The 17,004-nt window shown below is 31.8% G+C and overlaps 2 protein-coding genes across 2 annotated transcripts; both read right to left on the reverse strand.

Moving 5' to 3' along the window:
- Positions 1–171: 171 nt before the first annotated feature.
- On the reverse strand, positions 172–1,618 carry LOC124934724 (malonyl-CoA:anthocyanidin 5-O-glucoside-6''-O-malonyltransferase-like). The gene is made up of 2 exons (XM_047475235.1): positions 1,160–1,618; positions 172–1,083 (listed from the first exon to the last, which is right to left on the reverse strand). The coding sequence occupies exons 1-2, from the start codon at positions 1,595–1,597 to the stop codon at positions 172–174; spliced, it is 1,350 nt and encodes a 449-aa protein (XP_047331191.1). The 5' UTR covers positions 1,598–1,618.
- A 12,093-nt stretch (positions 1,619–13,711) lies between these two features.
- Positions 13,712–15,156, reverse strand: LOC124934725 (phenolic glucoside malonyltransferase 1-like). The gene is made up of 2 exons (XM_047475237.1): positions 14,706–15,156; positions 13,712–14,626 (listed from the first exon to the last, which is right to left on the reverse strand). The coding sequence occupies exons 1-2, from the start codon at positions 15,144–15,146 to the stop codon at positions 13,712–13,714; spliced, it is 1,356 nt and encodes a 451-aa protein (XP_047331193.1). The 5' UTR covers positions 15,147–15,156.
- Positions 15,157–17,004: the final 1,848 nt, after the last annotated feature.

A 17,004-nucleotide genomic window follows, 5' to 3' on the forward strand; every position in this document is an offset into this window, starting at 1 on the left:
TTTTCTTGATCTTATGGTTTTGTATTTTTCCTTTTAATTGAGAAAAATGAAATGTGGACTATTTTTGTTAATGGTAGGAGAAGAATCGTAGTCTCATTGCAATTATAGTTACTATTTTTGTTTAGTGATGATAAAAAATATAATATCATATAGTAAACGAGAAATCATTGGCTAATTTATGTTAATTATCATATCTTGAAGGCCTTCACGGAAGATTGATTTGAAAGCTTCAATCTTATGTTTATTAAAAACTATCCCGATCTCAATCCCACCTTGGTCATCTCTGGCCTCACAAAGAGAGAAAGCTCCAGCCTTGTCAATGGAGACCATCTCCACCTTCACTGGTCGGCCCCATCCAAAATCTGCTCCATACAACTCAAACCAAGGCGACCCACCAATGCCATACGTTTTCTGACCGGCAAAGGTTGAAGCTGCTTCCGATAACCAGTTCTCTGCCCCCTTCAAAACTCCTTGAGGCAAACTTCCAACCGCCTCTTTAATAGCCGCCGCCGCCGTCACCAACCCATCTCCGCCTTCCAAAGATACAACCTTTGTCTTTGCTGCCCGAAGCACTACGCAGTTTCCAATGTAATTGGCCGGAATCGGAGGCTCCAATCGTGCTCGACAATCCATGTTGATTCCGAGTTGAACATTCTCGTTTGTAATATCCCCTCCCTCTGCTTTAACCAAACAAGTCCATATATAAGAACAAACCGCCGTGAAACTTGAAACATGGCCGCCTATTTTGCTCTTTATTTGACCTATCTGTTGTCGAGTTAGTCTGAATGTTCCTCGGAGTAATCCTGGTTCCGGTTTCATTTCCATTAGACGGAAGGTTCCTTCCGGGGGCATTTTCTTCCATTTATCAGTGAAAATCGTGCAAATAGATAAAGGGTCGTTGATGAAGGATCTTTCTAGAACCGGCATCAATTCCGGCGGAAGGGATCCAACGTGGCAAATTTTGGCCCATGACTTGATAAACATGGCGGCGCTCTTGCCGTCGAGGGCGGCGTGGTGGGCGGTGTATCCGATGGAGAATCCAGAACCAGGGAAGAGAGTCACTTGTAGAGAAACTACGGTTGCCTAATAATTAATTAAACATGGAAATCAATAATTTGAAAGATTTAATTTTTAACTATATTAATTAGGATTTACTTACCTGATTCTCGGAGACATCGAAATCCGACAATAGAGAATGCAAGTCTTTTGCTTCCTTAACATCGTCGGTGGCTAGAGAATAAAAGTCGGCGGTGGACTCTGCTACAGTGAGATATATCCCGTCATCGTCGGTAGCGAAACGGATAGCCAGCTTACCGGTGAGGGGATGCCAGGTAAGATTTCCGGCGAGTGGGGGATAGTATTGAAGGGTGAGAGACAGAGCATGTTTGAGCTTGGGGAGAATGGCGTCTGAGAAAACAGACAAGGATAAATCCTTGATTTCGTAGAAAAATACGCGTTGGGTGGGTGGGAATCTAAGCCATATTGCATCAAAGAAGGTGAGAGGAAGGTAATCGCCGGAGATAGTCGCCGCCGGCGATGTACTTGGTGCCGGAGGTACCTTGAATACCTCTATCACTTTCACCACTTCCAAGGCCATGGATAGAACTAGAGAGAGAGAAAGAGCGTTTTCTCGAACTAACTTAGTTGAAGGGAAAATGATTAATTATTATTTGGATGAAATAAAAAAACATATTATAGATCTACTATCTCACAGCCTGTCCCAATTCAATAAAACAACTTGATTTTATGAATTATAATATTCATACATATCAATATATATATATATATATATATATATATACTTTCTTTGTCCTATTTTATACATAAGAAACCCTATGCTGTGGGTTCAAATCTGCTGTTCCACCATGCACTTAAGATCCCATGTTCATGCAAATATTGATAGTAGAGGATTTTTGCTCTATGATACTTACCCTTCTTATGATTCAATAAACTATAGATATATATACAAAAGACTAATGATAAGCAAGATGGGATTTGAGGTTACATGAATAACTTGGAAAAAATAAAAAATAAAATTAATAATTTCTATGATTTTGAGAAAATTAGAATATATAAATATTTTTTATTTTTTTTTATTAAAAGACTTGAACATTATTAATATATAATAATATATATTTTAAAATTAAAAAATATTTTAATATTCTGATTAATAAATTAAAATAATATTATGAATGATAAGAAATATAAAATAATATTAAAATGGTGTAAGTTATTTAAATAAACAAAAAAACAGTTAGTTATCATTGCTGAAAATTAGATATATCAACAAGTTGAAATCTATATTCATTATTTCAATCCATACCCATCATTCATTTCTTCACAATTGTCAAACAAGTTACTCCAAAAAAAAATTATCCCGAAGTCACCGTTAAAATTTTAATCAAGACTTTAATGATCGAAACGTGAAGAAGCTTATTAGAGAATGGATAAATAATTTAGAGAATGAACCAAACTAATAAAATTATGTTTATTGAACTTGTTAAAATAAGAACACAACTACAAACTTATTTAAAGTAAAACAAAACTTAAACATTAACTAAGAGACATGAATAATCTCATTTACTAGAGATAAGACCAAGAGATTTGGACAATTCAAGAGACTCTCGAATAACAAAAGACACATTAATTATTATTATTACTTTAATTTCTAACACTACCACTTAAAGTGATATCCGATGAACTAGTCCCAACTTAGACCGTAGATCTTTGAAAGGACTTTTATGAAGTGCTTTTGTGAAAATATCAGCAACATTGTCTTCACTTCTTACTGCAACCATCTCAATGATTCACTATAGTAATTTTTCACGAATAAAGTGATACTCCAACTCAATGTGTTTTGTCCTCGCATGAAACACATGATTTGAAATCAATTTATTAACACTCAAATTATCTCCATGGATAGGAACCGGCTGATTAAACTTGACATGAAAAATCCTCCTAGAGTCTACGAAGCTATATGCATTCCTATGCTATGTGAGTTGATGCTTTGTATTCCACTTCTGTTGTAGACAATGATACTGAACATTGTTTCCTTCTACTCCAAGATATGCTAGTATTTCCACAAAGATAAACAAACTCATATGTGGACCTTCCTCGATGTGTGGTTTTCTTGGCTCCTGCATGTATTGACTCACCACTCCAACTGTATAAACAATGTCAGGCATCTATGGTATGTAGGATCTGACTATTTATATGAGATGGGGACCTTTCATTCAAATAATTTGTCTGATGAGATAAACAAATTAGGTAAGTTATTTATATGGGTTGAGGACCTAACCCTAATATACACATTTATTATTCGACTATCAACGAAATAATAAATGGTATTTTTGCTTCTACACAAATATATCCCCATATTTATTATAAATGTTTAAATAAGTCTTCTACACAAATATATCCCTATATTTATTAGAGATGTCTAAATAAACCTCATAATCTTTATATTTTAATAGATTACTTTAATTGAACTTTAATTTTTATATAATAACAACTAATACACCATTATTAAATTATATATGTATTCAAATATTAAAAATAATTCTAATATGATATAGTTGCCTTGTAAATAAATTTACATGATAGTTAAAAAGAGTTGGTCCCTATGTAATCAACAATGACTAATTAAAGAAGACATACATCTCGATTATGAGAAAAATGTTAACTCGGAGTTTGTCATCTTGATGAAACTATAAGACTTAATGAAGACATTGTAGAAGAAAAAGCTGCAAATTCTCAAGCCTCCGTCTGATCATCCTTTAGTTGCAGTCCGTAACAGTCGATTGCAGAATCGATGCTTCAAAACCCTGGTAGGCTAGTACTAAATAACTAAGGGCTTGTTTTTTTGAGTTTTTAAAAAAATTCAATAAAATTCAATTTTTCAATTAATTAATTCTCAACAATCACATCACTCATTTTATTAACTAAAATACTCTATATTTTAAATTTTAAATTTTTATTTTTTATTTTAAATTTTTTATTTTATTTATATATATTAATATCTTTTAAATATTTTTATCAAAAATAATCATCATATCCTTAAAATCATTACTCATTGTTATTTTTTCTCCCTCTAAATTTTTAAAAAAAACTCAATTCAAACAAAGCCTAATAGAAATGTTTTATGTAACAAATTTGTAAAGAAGAGAATAAGCACTTCACACACTTAGTGAGAGGATTTCTGAGGGCGGAAGAAAACGTAGGGGAAATCGGGACATCAACCAAAATTTTTATTTCTTGTTGAGTTTTGTTTGGCTCACGCATTTTAATAATCTAATATTTATCATCATAATTAATCATCTTTAATTTATCTTAGAGTAATTTTATTTATGTTTGTTTCTCTAGTTTTTTAATTGTTATTTTCCCAAGAACAATTAAAATTATTGATGTTAAATTTTTTTAATTAATTCCAATATTCATTTGGAATATCTTAAATTATATAATAAATAAATACTAAAATATGTACTTTCCTATAATAAAATTAGTCAAACAACATTTTTAAATATGAATTATCAATTATTTAATAAATTAAAAATTTATATTTTATGCAAGTAAAAAGTTAGTATCATACCTCACCTCACACCTCATAAATCATAAACTCCTTTTCAACTTAAGTCGTTTTAAGCGGACTTATGTTTATCATAAATAATAAGTTATTTTACGTTATGCATGTAACTCAATATTTCTTCTTGGTCAGCTTGACCATGAGGATGATTTCATCGCCAATGAATTCTCCATGGTAGGATGTTTGAACTTGTGAAGACTTGTTTTCTATGGATTTTACTAGAAGAAAGATAGGATGTATTTACTAGTATTTTTTTTGTTAAGCTTTAATTTGTTATATATATAACAAACATAGAGGTCTTAAGGTTATGTATTGCCTTAAAGATACAACTATCACTAGTTCGGTAACGACTCCTAGTAACGGCGTTCGAACGCCTTTACTAATAATTTTATCAGTAACGGTTATATTAAGCCGTTACAATTATCGGTACATTAGTAACGGTTATATAAACCGTTACAGATAAGGAGAGAAATCTGTAACGGTTTTGTACAGATATAATATCCGTAACGGTTATAAAGGAAATCGTTACAAAAAGCGAGCCGACTTTTCAACATCTCTTCTAGTATCTGTAACAATTATAAAGAAAGCCGTTACAGATAAGGATTGCATGCTTTTTCGTAAAGAGGATAAGGATTTGCAACAATGTAAAGTTTGTGTGCTTTCTAGGTGGAATGTCAATAAATCTAATGGTGCAATTCGAACGAAGGTGAATGGTAAGTATATACCCAACAAGTCGCTGCGCTATTTTCCATTAAAACCGAGGTTGCAAAGATTATACATGTGTTCCAAAACTGCTCCACGCATGACTTGGCATAAAGATAATAATCCCGAATATGATGTGCTGAGGCATCCTTCTAATTCAATGACATGGAAGACCTTTGATAACTTGTACCCAAATTTCTCAACAGAACCTCGAAATGTGCGACTTGGTTTGGCTAGTGATGGTTTTCAACCTGTTGCAAGCGGAAAAACATCGTACAACATTTGGTCAGTTATTCTCATCCCTTACAACGTCTCTCCTACCACATGTATGGACAAAAACAATTTTCTTCTTTCAATGCTCATTCCAGGACCAAAAAGTCCCGGTGATTGTATTGACGTATTTCTTGAGCCACTTATTGAAGAGTTGACGGAATTGTGGAATACCGGTGTGAAGACATACGATGCAAGCAGAAAACAATATTTTAATTTATGGGCAGCTCTTATGTGGAATATTAATGATTTCTCGGCATATGCAAATTTGTCTGGATGGAGTACAAAGGGGAAATTGGCATGTCCGTCTTGTAATCAGAACACCGCGTCTTTGAGGTTAACAAATTGCCAGAAGGAGTGTTACATGAATCATCGGCGATTCCGCCCGTCTAATCATCGATGGCGCAAAGAGACCGATATGTTTGACGGGCATACTGAGCATAGAGGTCCTCCTATACTATTATCGGGTTCCGAAATTCAATTGCAGACGCGAGATCTAAAGGAAATTTGTTTGACAAAGTACCTGCCTAAGAAAACGAAAGTTATACATGAATCCCGAGGTGATAATTGAAACAAATTCAGTATATTCTTTCAATTGCCTTACTGGAAATCTTTGATGTTGAGACATAATTTGGATGTAATGCATATTGAGAAGAATATATGTGATAGTTTGTTGAGAACTTTAATGAATTTCAAAGAAAAGACCAAGGATGAAATTAAAGCAAGGAAAGATTTGGTCATAATGAACATAAAACATTCCTTACATCCGGTTGAAGTTGATGGTGTTCTTCGGTGTCCCCCGGCCCCCTATGCATTGTCCTCAGAACACAAGAAACGTTTATGCCAGTTTTTGAAAGATATTAAAATTCCTGACGGTTTTTGTTCAAATATTGGGGCGTGTGTAAACATGGAGGAGAAAAAAATTTCAGGATTGAAGAGTCACGATTGTCACATTCTATTACAATATCTCCTTCTACTAGCTACACGTGGCCTACTTCTCGATGATGTGTACGATGCCGTGGTGAATTTAGTAAGGTTCTTTCGGTTACTTTGCCAAAAAAGTTTACAACGCGGGCAATTGGAAACATTACATGACGACATTGTCTTGACACTTTGCAAATTGGAGAAGATCTTTCCACCTTCTTTTTTTTGATATAATGGTGAATTTGCCAGTTCATTTATCTTTTGAAGCTTGTCTTGGAGGGCCGGTTCAGTATCGATGGATGTATCCAGTTGAACAATATATGAGCACACTCAAGAAATACCTTAGGAACAAGAACTTTCCAGAAGGTTCAATTAGTGAGAATTACCTTTTGAATGAGAGTATGAGCATGTGTGCCCGATATTTGGACGATCAAGAGTCAGAAGATGAATCGATAAATACAAGTAAAACATTCTCCATATTCATCGCTATGGAAGACTTATCTAATGGCACAACCTACACATATCAACCGGGTGATCGTGAGCGTGCTCATTGGTACATCTTAAAAAATTGTCGCAAAGCTGAAGAATATTATAAGTAAGTCCATTAATTACATCTTATATAGATATGATTTAAGTAATAATTTAATCTATCATTTGCGCAACGATTTCGTTCAATCATGCCCTCCTAATATTTCCAATGAGGCTCGGGATAAACAATATGTTAGATATTTCCAAGAAAGAGTAAGTAACCGTCTCAACAATTTCCTTTTTTAGTATATGACAATTAGTTTAAAAATAATTTCTAATTAATAGGTGGAGCAATTAACCGATCAATCTGATAGGACAACGAATCTTAAGATTTTAGGACGTGGGCCTACATTGTATGCAAAAAAATATAACTCGTGCAAAATAAATGGGTACAAGTTTAACACTGAAAAACATGACGAGAGCTTGACCACCCAAAATAGCGGGGTTTTGGTTATTGGTAATAATGGGGCCGAGACTATTAACTACTATGGAGTGATCAATGAAATCATAGAAGTGATATTCTTTTGTGGAAGACGAGTGATTCTCTTCAAATGCAAATGGTTTGATGTTTATCACAAAGATCGGGGCATTAAAGTTGATAAATATGGTTATGTTAGTATAAATATCAACAGGATTCTACAGACTCAATTAAATGAACCATTCATAATGGCAAGCCAAGCACAACAAGTCTTTTACTCTACAGATATGGCATCAAGGCTTGAATAGAAAATTGTGACACCAATAAATCCCCGTTATTCTAATTAAGGTTGAATTATTTTCTATGAAGGGTTACTTGTAAATTTGTCTTATAAACATTACATTCAATATTTGCAGCTATCATGGCACCTAAAAGAATGCAAGGTAAGAGTTTAAGCAGCGCGTTAAACGATCTTGTACAAAGGACCGAGGAGCATTCAGAAGATCCTTTACAATTGTGTAACTCTATCGGGGAAATTGATTTGGACCTTGATGATGTCATGAATATTGATAGTGTACCAAACACTAACCCCGATGATGTTGATGATGAGACACAGCCCCCGTTTGAGGAGCAAGATGGAGGTACTTTTGTTTTTGCTTAAGTTAGTTGTTATGATCCTATATAATTTTTTGTTTAATTTTAGGATCTATTTCGAGGAGGAGACGGGGCAAGAACAAGAATAAAGCAGTTGGTAGATTGCAAGCGGGGCAAAAGATGACTCTTAAATTTAACCTGGTAGATGGTAAACCAATGTGCGAGAATAGGACAGCTTGGTCGAGGCATATTGGGAGTGTCATTCGAGACTCCAATGCACTACCTCATAGGACTTTGCGTTGGTCGGACCTGAGCTCTACACAGCTAGATCACATATGGATGGCTATCACGGTAACTTTTTATATTATTAAGTCCATTATTTTTTCATCACAATCTATAATCGTATTTTAATGTTGACTATTTAGGATCCTTTCGTGGCTGTGGGGAGGACATCAACAAGTATCGAAGACAAGGTTTATTTCAAGCCAACAAATTATGGGATAAATGGAGATGTCATTGGAACACCATGTACATTAAAGCCCGTGAAGGTAACGAGCAAGCGATTAGGGCAAATCCCCCTCCCGAGATCGAAATAAGTGATTGACATTATCTACTTGATCGTCGCTTTCTCACTCCGGAATTCAAGGTAAATTAAAGTGTTTATAAAGAGCTCTTAAATTAATCATTCATTAAACACAAATGTTTTCTTATTTGCAGAAAACAAGTATTGTGAATGCGCAAAATAGGTCGCGTGTTGTGTACAAGAATCATGCGGGCAACATCTCATTTTCGCAAGTGGAGAAGCAAATGGTAGGTTTTATCATTGAATAACAAAGTTTATAATGTTATTACGTTTTTATTAATTATTAAATTTGTACAGGAGAAGACTACCAGTACGTCGCCTAATTTTGCGGAATTATTTCTGCACACTCATACAAAGAAACCAACTCTGTAAGATCCAAATCCGGAGGTTCCCCTAATTATTCAAGAAAAAGTGGTAAGTCGTGTTTATTAGTTTTATTTCTTTTATTTATTTTATGTATGTAATCAAATGTAATTTGTGTTTGTAGACTGCCTTGCGAATTGCTATAGAAGAAGACCCAAATAGAAATGAATTGCAGTTGGCTGAGTGCATATTCGGGTCTCAAGGACATGGGCGAGTTGTGGGTTTGGGCTCCGGTGTCACACCTAGATCTTTTAGAGCTGATGCTCGTGGTGGTTCTAGCACACCGCGCAGTGACACGCAAAATTTCTGTGAACAAAACCAACTTTTACTTGAGGAGATGCAGAGGATGCGAGAGGAGCGTGAAGCGGAGAAGCTTCAGTCACGGAGAGAGCGCGAAAAAGCCTTACTCGAGCGTCAGATGGAGCGTGAGGAAGCACAAAAGCAGCGTGAAATGGAGCGCGAAGAATTATTGATGCAGCGTCAAGAGGAACGTGAAGAAGCTCGAAGGGAGAGACAACAATCACTTATAGAGCGTGATAGAATGTGGGATGAGATGCTTGAGATGAGATTGACGATGAACTTCTTATTATCCAGGATTCCCGGTGATCAACGTCCACCTACCCCTCCCACTCGAGATGATGCCCCTCCTACTTAGAGATGATGCCCCTTCCACTTGATTGTCGCTTTCCCACTTGAATTCTGGTTAGTTGAAATGTTATTTGAAGTACATTAATTAATAGTTTTTGTGGATTTGTGATATGATATTGTAGTTTGTGATATGATTGTAGTTTTTGGATGGATTATAGTTTGTGGATGGATTGTAGTAGTTTGTGGATGGATTGTAGTTTGTGGATGGATTGTAGTTTGTGGATGATTATTGTTTTGAATTAATGATTGTAGTTTTGGGTTTTTGGTTATTGATGATTGTGCTTTTTGGTTTTTGGTTATTGATGATTGTGGTTTTATATAGGTAAAAATTTGTAAAAAAAAAAACGATTAGGATTTAGTAACGGTTAAATAAATTCAAAAACCGTTACTATAAACCTAACTGTAACGGTTTAACAAATAAAAAACCGTCACAGAAACAACACAAGTATCTGTAACGGTTTTCGAAAACCATTACAGATACTGCTGCCTTTCAGTAACGGTTTTTAGCCGGCTAAAACCGTTACTGTTGTTTATTTAATATCAGTAACGGTTTTCGAAAACCGTTACAGATACTTGTGTTGTTTCTGTGACGGTTTTAAGACGGCTAGAACCGTTACTGTTGTTCCTTTAATATCAGTAACGGTTTTCGAACGCCGTTACTAATACCTGTGAAGTTTCTGTAACGTAATTTTTAGTAACGATTTTATTTGCCGTTACAATTATGTTTCAGTAACGGTTTTCGCCCTTACTAATACCATTTTTTCTACTAGTGTATCTTTTGTTTTAAAATAGTTTAAGAATTTTTTCTTAAAAGGTTTATTTCTAAAGAACTATCAATAAGACAAAAACATGTTTGAGGATGAAAGAATGGTGGTTTGAATGTTGTTAATAATGAAAAATCCTTGAAAAATAGATAAGATGCGATAAAATATGTGAATTCGATTCGAGAGATAGGTTCGAATGCAGTTAATAATAAAAATTCTTATATGATAAGATATTATATAATGATATGTCTTCTTACATTTTAAGTACATTTTATAATATTTTAATATGTCTTTTCGGTATATTTCACCTCATAGTTTGACAAACTCATAGTTTGACAAACTCATAACAAACTCATAGTTTGACAAATGTGTATAATAATTTGAAAGATCAGTTAAAAAAAATTTAATGAGAAAATAATACACACATTTAAAATAAGATAAAATAAATGTTTATTAATTTTAAATTTTGACATTTTTAACTTGTTCACAATAATAATATAAATTTAATATCCATTTAGCTATATTTTTGGTACATTAATTTTAAATGGTTAATTAAAATATTATATATTTATCTAAAATAAAATAAAATATTTATTTATATACTATAATTATTCGATTATCTGTTCAATTTTTTTATTATTATTAATTTTTGTCATATAATATTTTTTAATTTAATTGAATAGTTATTAAATATATTTTTAAACATGTGAATTTGATTATTAATTTTAAATCCAAAATATATTCTTTAAATTATAATATAACGTATAATGTTTCATAATTTATTTAATTAATTTTTACAACGTTTTATTAGTAAATCAAATTGGTTAAAGGAATATAAAGTGTAAAAATAATAATTTTTTTTTATATCTATAGATGTGAAGTTTTATATAAAATATTTTTTTGTCAGAAAAACACAAGTGGTAATGATAAAAACTGAAGATTTTAATAGAAAGTTTTTCAAAAGATAATTCATACAAAATTATTTCCACATTTTTAACTTAATCAAAATGAGGAAGTATGATATTATTTCAACAACATTCTAGTAATAAATGTCTTATTATATTCTTAAAAGATTTCCTTTTCAAAATCACTTACATGATTCTAAACATCATTAAAATTTATAATGAACCACATTCATCCCAAAAAAAAAAAATACATTAATGAAACATAAAATTAAAAATTATATAATAGAACATGGGAAATTGTCTGATATCTCAAATGATAAAACATTATAAGGTGTGGATGAATTTCTACAACCAAAATCAACAATAATGGCTTACTTTTTAAGTTAAAGACCAGAATTGTGGCAAAATTGTATAATCATTTAGAATGAAATGATTAATATATCAATAGAATTATCTACTTGTGAAAAATGTTATTAGTAGTTATTAAAAGGGTACCTAAGGGGTTATGGTTCTTTTCTCTTTTTACACTTTTTCTTTCCTATTTTGAATCACTAAACCAATAATATTAAAAAATAATAATAAATCACCAAACACCAATTTATCATTTTAAATTTAATAAATTAATGTTATATATAAATTTATATTAAAATTTTCATTTTGTTTTAACCAGTATAATAAATTTGGTGAGAAAATTGAAGCAGGGAATGAGAAAAAAAAATTAAGTGTCACAATTTGATTGTACGAAGAAATAAAATCATCTCAATATTATAAAATTAATTTTGAATATCATGTAAAAGATAATAAAATAGTTGAATATCTACTCTCACTTTTTTTTCTTCTTTATATATATATATATATATTACGTTAATAAATTAATAATTTAATATATAAATTAAAAAAGATTGTATTTATTTTAATTATTTTAATTTAATATATCAAATTATATAATTCAATATATTAAATTTATTAACTAATATAATTAATATAAAATATTATAATCTTAATATTCTTTTAAGATATTAATTTTAAATATTATAAATAAAGCATGACATGAAAAAAAATATTACTCAATAGGTTATTGAGCTCGTAAATTCTTGAGAAAAACGATTAACTTACAAACGAAATCTACTGATTTTCCAGACAAAATCTAAAAAAACGTTATAAAATAGTATTATAAATAATACGCATCGAACGAGTACGTACTATCATTGATTTCTCTCCTTATATGAGGTAGTCCACCAAATAATAATTATTAGTAACCCAAATATATAAGTTTAGCATATCAATATCTTTCAAACTCTTTGACCATCCCAAATTATCAGCTAAAATAATTCTAACTAATAAATTATTATCAAACATATTTTAATTTAATATTATTCTAAAATAATTTTAATTAATAAATTATAATTAAACATATGTTGGGGTTTAAAACGCAATTTTTTTTAATTCACTCTTTGAAAGTTAAAACTTATAATTTCATTATTTTTCTCTCTTGGTTGTTTATAAGTTTAATGCTGATAAAAATTCCCATTTATTAAATTAACGTACCTAATTAGCTTCGTTATCTTTTCAACTCCCGTAATTCTTCGTCTTTTTAACGGTCTATTTTTTATCCTCTCTTCCACTCGTAACCAACCTTTTGACGAGAGAAATCGACAACACTGAGTTGAAAGAGATTATAACCGTTTATAAACATATATTGTATTTATATTCTTTGAAAACTTCACTATTAAAAGACAAAATTTAAGTATAAAATATTGGTGGTAATAAAGTAACTATGATAGGTAGTTTAAGTTGTTCCACCTCCACTAAATTAACAATCTGAATTCAGTTCATTTAGTTCGGTTTAGACCGGCTCAATCATTTCCTGCTTACCTCCCTAAAATCTTGTATTACAGGCATATTTTCACTCATACATTTTTAAATAATTTTTTTTGCTTTTCTTTTATTAAAAGTTAGTGAAAAAAAGTAGTAGTAAATACTAAAATAGCATAAATGGACCCCACTCAATAAATTAACCTTTATTTAAAAAAAAAGATTGTCTTCAAAGAAGAAACTTGGACCAATTATCTTGTATTAGCATAGTTTGATATAAAAATACTAATAGTTGAAGTACCAATTAACCAAAACAACATGATTTCAAAAAAATCAATTTAGATTTAAATAAATTAAACTTATATCAAATTAAATAATTAAATGTTGTCATTTCGTTTGGATTGATGGTTTTGTATTTTTCCTTTTAATCGAGAAAAATGAAATGTGGACTATTTTTTGCAAATGGTAGGAGAAGAATCATAGTCTCATTGCAATTATAGAGTTACTATATTTGTTTAGTGATGATGAAAAATATAATATTGGTAAACAAGAAATCATTGGCTTATTTATATTAATAAATGCAACGTTACACATTTATTCGGGCTAACAAAAAATTCAAAATCTCAAATAATTACCTATATCTTGAAGCCTTTCATGGAAGATTGATTTGAAAGCTTCAATCTTATGTTTATTAAAAACTATCCCGATCTCAATCCCACCTTCTTCATCTCTAGCATCACAAAGAGAGAAAGCTCCAGCCTTGTCAATGGAGACCATCTCCACCTTCGCCGGCCGGCCCCATCCAAAATCTGCTCCAAACAACTCAAACCAAGGCGACCCACCAATGCCATACGTTTTCTGACCGGCAAAGGTTGAAGCTGCTTCCGATAACCAGTTCTCTGCCCCCTTCACAACTCCTTGAGGCAAGCTTCCAACCGCCTCTTTAATAGCCGCCGCCGCAGTCACCAACCCATCTCCCCCTTCCAAAGATACAACCTTTGTCTTTGCTGCCCGAAGCGCTACGCAGTTTCCAATGTAATTGCTCGGAATCGGAGGCTCCAATCGTGCTCGACAATCCATGTTTATTATGAGAAAAACATTCTCATTTGTAATATCCCCCTCCTCTGCTTTAACCAGACAAGTCCATATATACGAACAAACCGCCGTGAAACTTGAAACATGGCCGCTTATTTTGCTCTTTATTTGACCTATCTGTTGTCGACTTAGTCGGAATGTTCCTCGGAGTAATCCTGGATCCGGTTTCATTTCCATTAGATGGAAGGTTCCTTCCGGGGGCATTTTCTTCCATTTATCAGTGAAAATCGTGCAAATATCTAAAGGGTCGTTGATCAAGGATCTTTCTAGAACCGGCGTCAATTCCGGCGGAAGGGATCCAACGTGGCAAACATTGGCCCATGACTTGATAAACATGGCGGCGCTCTTGCCGTCGAGGGCGGCGTGGTGGGCGGTGTATCCGATGGAGAATCCAGAACCAGGGAAGAGAGTCACTTGTAGAGAAATTACCGTTGCCTGATATTATTATTATTTGTTTTGGGTCAATTAATTTAAAATTAATCTTAAATAATTCTATTTTTAGATAAAGATTTACCTGATTCTGGGAAACATGGAAATCCGACGACAATAGAGAATGCATGTCTTTGGCTTCCTTAATATCGTCGGTGGAGAGAGAATGAAAGTCGGCGGCGGACTCTGCTACAGTGAGATGTATCCCGTCATCGTCGGTAGCGAAACGGATAGCCGGCTTACCGGTGAGGGGGTGCCACGTAAGATTTCCGGCGAGTGGGGGATAGTATTGAAGGGTGAGTGACAGAGCATGTTTGAGCTTGGGGAGAATGTCGTCTGAGAAAACAGACAAGGATAAGTCCTTTATTTCGTTGAAAAAGAGAAATTGGATGGGTGGGAATCTAAGCCATAGTGCATCAAAGAAGGTGAGAGGAAGGTAATCGCCGGAGATAGTCGCCGTCGGCGATGTACTTGGTGCCGGAGCTACCTTGAATACCTCTATCACTTTCACCACGTCCAAGGCCATGGATATAACAGAGATCTGATCAATATAAATAAAAGGTAAGAATAATGTACCGGAAATAAATGAAATTCTAAAAACTTGTAACAAAACACTTAACCTAAAGAACCGCAGCACAAGTGTATATAATTCTTTAAACTACATTTTACATATATGTCAACTAAATATATTTTTTTATCTAAAATAATAAATAATAAAATATTTTAAAATAATGATTTTATTTTAAAATTTAAAATTGTAATATATATATATATATATATATAATTTACATATAATTATTCAAATAAATAATAATTTATAATAAAATATTTTTAAACAAAAACTTATTTTATTTTTTATAAAAAAAATAAAACTTCAAATATATATAATTAATTATATATACTCATTTATTTATAATTATATATAAAAAATAAAATTATTAATTTTATTAAAAAAATATTTTATAGAGTAAGAACTTTTTTATTTCCTATCCACAATGGCCTTAGACCATTTCAAACCAAAAAATTCTTTCTTAAACTTAAAATAAACTAATAGTCACATAAAATTACATCAAACTATAATTTATCTCTAATCCAAAATAAAAAAATTTCTCAAAATATTCTTCTTTTATATCAATTTCTAAAAAAAATTCAATAATATAAATATATATATATAAGGTTCTGAAAACCGTTCCGATCATCGACCCGGTTTTTTAGCAAACTTAGTTCGACCGGTTCAACCGGTTAAACTATATTAAACTACTGGTTGAACCGGATTTTAATTATTTTTAAAATATAAATAAATTTAAATATATTAATATGTAAATTATATATATAATCAATTATATATATATATAATTATTAAATATATATTAATTAAAATATTAAACTAAATATTAATATATGATAAATATATTAATATGTAAATTGTATATATAATCAATTATATATATATAATAATTAAATATATAATAATTAAAATATTAAATTAAATATTAATATAGGATAAATATCATATTAGATTATAAATTATGTATAAGTAAAGAAGAAAAAAAAGTAAAACTCTAAAAGGAAAGGAATTGACAGCTGCCTGCCACTACAAATGGAGGTAAAAAAAAACTTTCTCTATTGACAACTACAACATACTTCGTTTTCAAGATTTTTTTCGCCCAACGATTTTTTCTCCTTGCAGATCTCCGATTTGGTTTTTTATTTCTCTTTACACATAATCTTGCTCGCGGTCTAAGAGATTGGAGCAGAGAAGAAAACAATCCGACTGAAAAAGAAGAAGAAAAAGGAGAAGAAAACCATCAGACTAAAAAAGAAGAAGAAAATAGAAAGAATACATCATCATCATGTACCTTACGAACTGGAAATTTCCGGTTTGGTTTTCCGGTAGGATCGGCCGGTTGGACCAATTTTTGAACGTTTCGTAAGGTTACCGTTTTAAAGTTAATAACCGGACCATCCACTAAATCGTTTCGCGGTCGAACCGGTTGAACCGCGGTCGGACCGCGGTCCGACCGCGTATTTTAAAACATATTATATATATATAACTTTATAAATTGACTTCAAATTATTATAAATTCATAAATAAAAAAAAGTATTAATAAGAAAATACAGAATAAAAACAAAAACTTAAACGTATAAATAAATTATATAAAAGGTTAAATATATAAAATTAACCTATGTTATTAGTTTGAGGACTAATATATATTTGTAAAATATATTTTCCATCTTCATCTTCATGAGCTCCTTCCACAGTTTGGTCACATTCGCACCTTACCTTTTTATAAGATCACTAAACTTTGTGTGGAGCCTTGTGCATAACCATTTATCGAACAACTCAATTCGTTTTGAGGCAGCAAGCTCCACCTCCCCAAGAA

Source organism: Impatiens glandulifera, chromosome 4 (genome assembly GCF_907164915.1).
Source record: "Impatiens glandulifera chromosome 4, dImpGla2.1, whole genome shotgun sequence".
Taxonomy (NCBI): Eukaryota; Viridiplantae; Streptophyta; class Magnoliopsida; order Ericales; family Balsaminaceae; genus Impatiens; species Impatiens glandulifera.

What these genes read in the sequence shown, in the direction of transcription:
- LOC124934725 (XM_047475237.1), bottom strand. Translation starts at nt 15,146, where the DNA reads ATGGCCTTGGACGTGGTGAAAGTGATAGAGGTATTCAAGGTAGCTCCG. An exon ending in TCCATGTTTCCCAGAATCAG is followed by an intron (nt 14,627 to 14,705) that starts GTAAATCTTTAT and finishes TAATAATATCAG; the next exon opens with GCAACGGTAATTTCTCTACA.
- LOC124934724 (XM_047475235.1), bottom strand. Translation starts at nt 1,597, where the DNA reads ATGGCCTTGGAAGTGGTGAAAGTGATAGAGGTATTCAAGGTACCTCCG. An exon ending in TCGATGTCTCCGAGAATCAG is followed by an intron (nt 1,084 to 1,159) that starts GTAAGTAAATCC and finishes ATTAATTATTAG; the next exon opens with GCAACCGTAGTTTCTCTACA.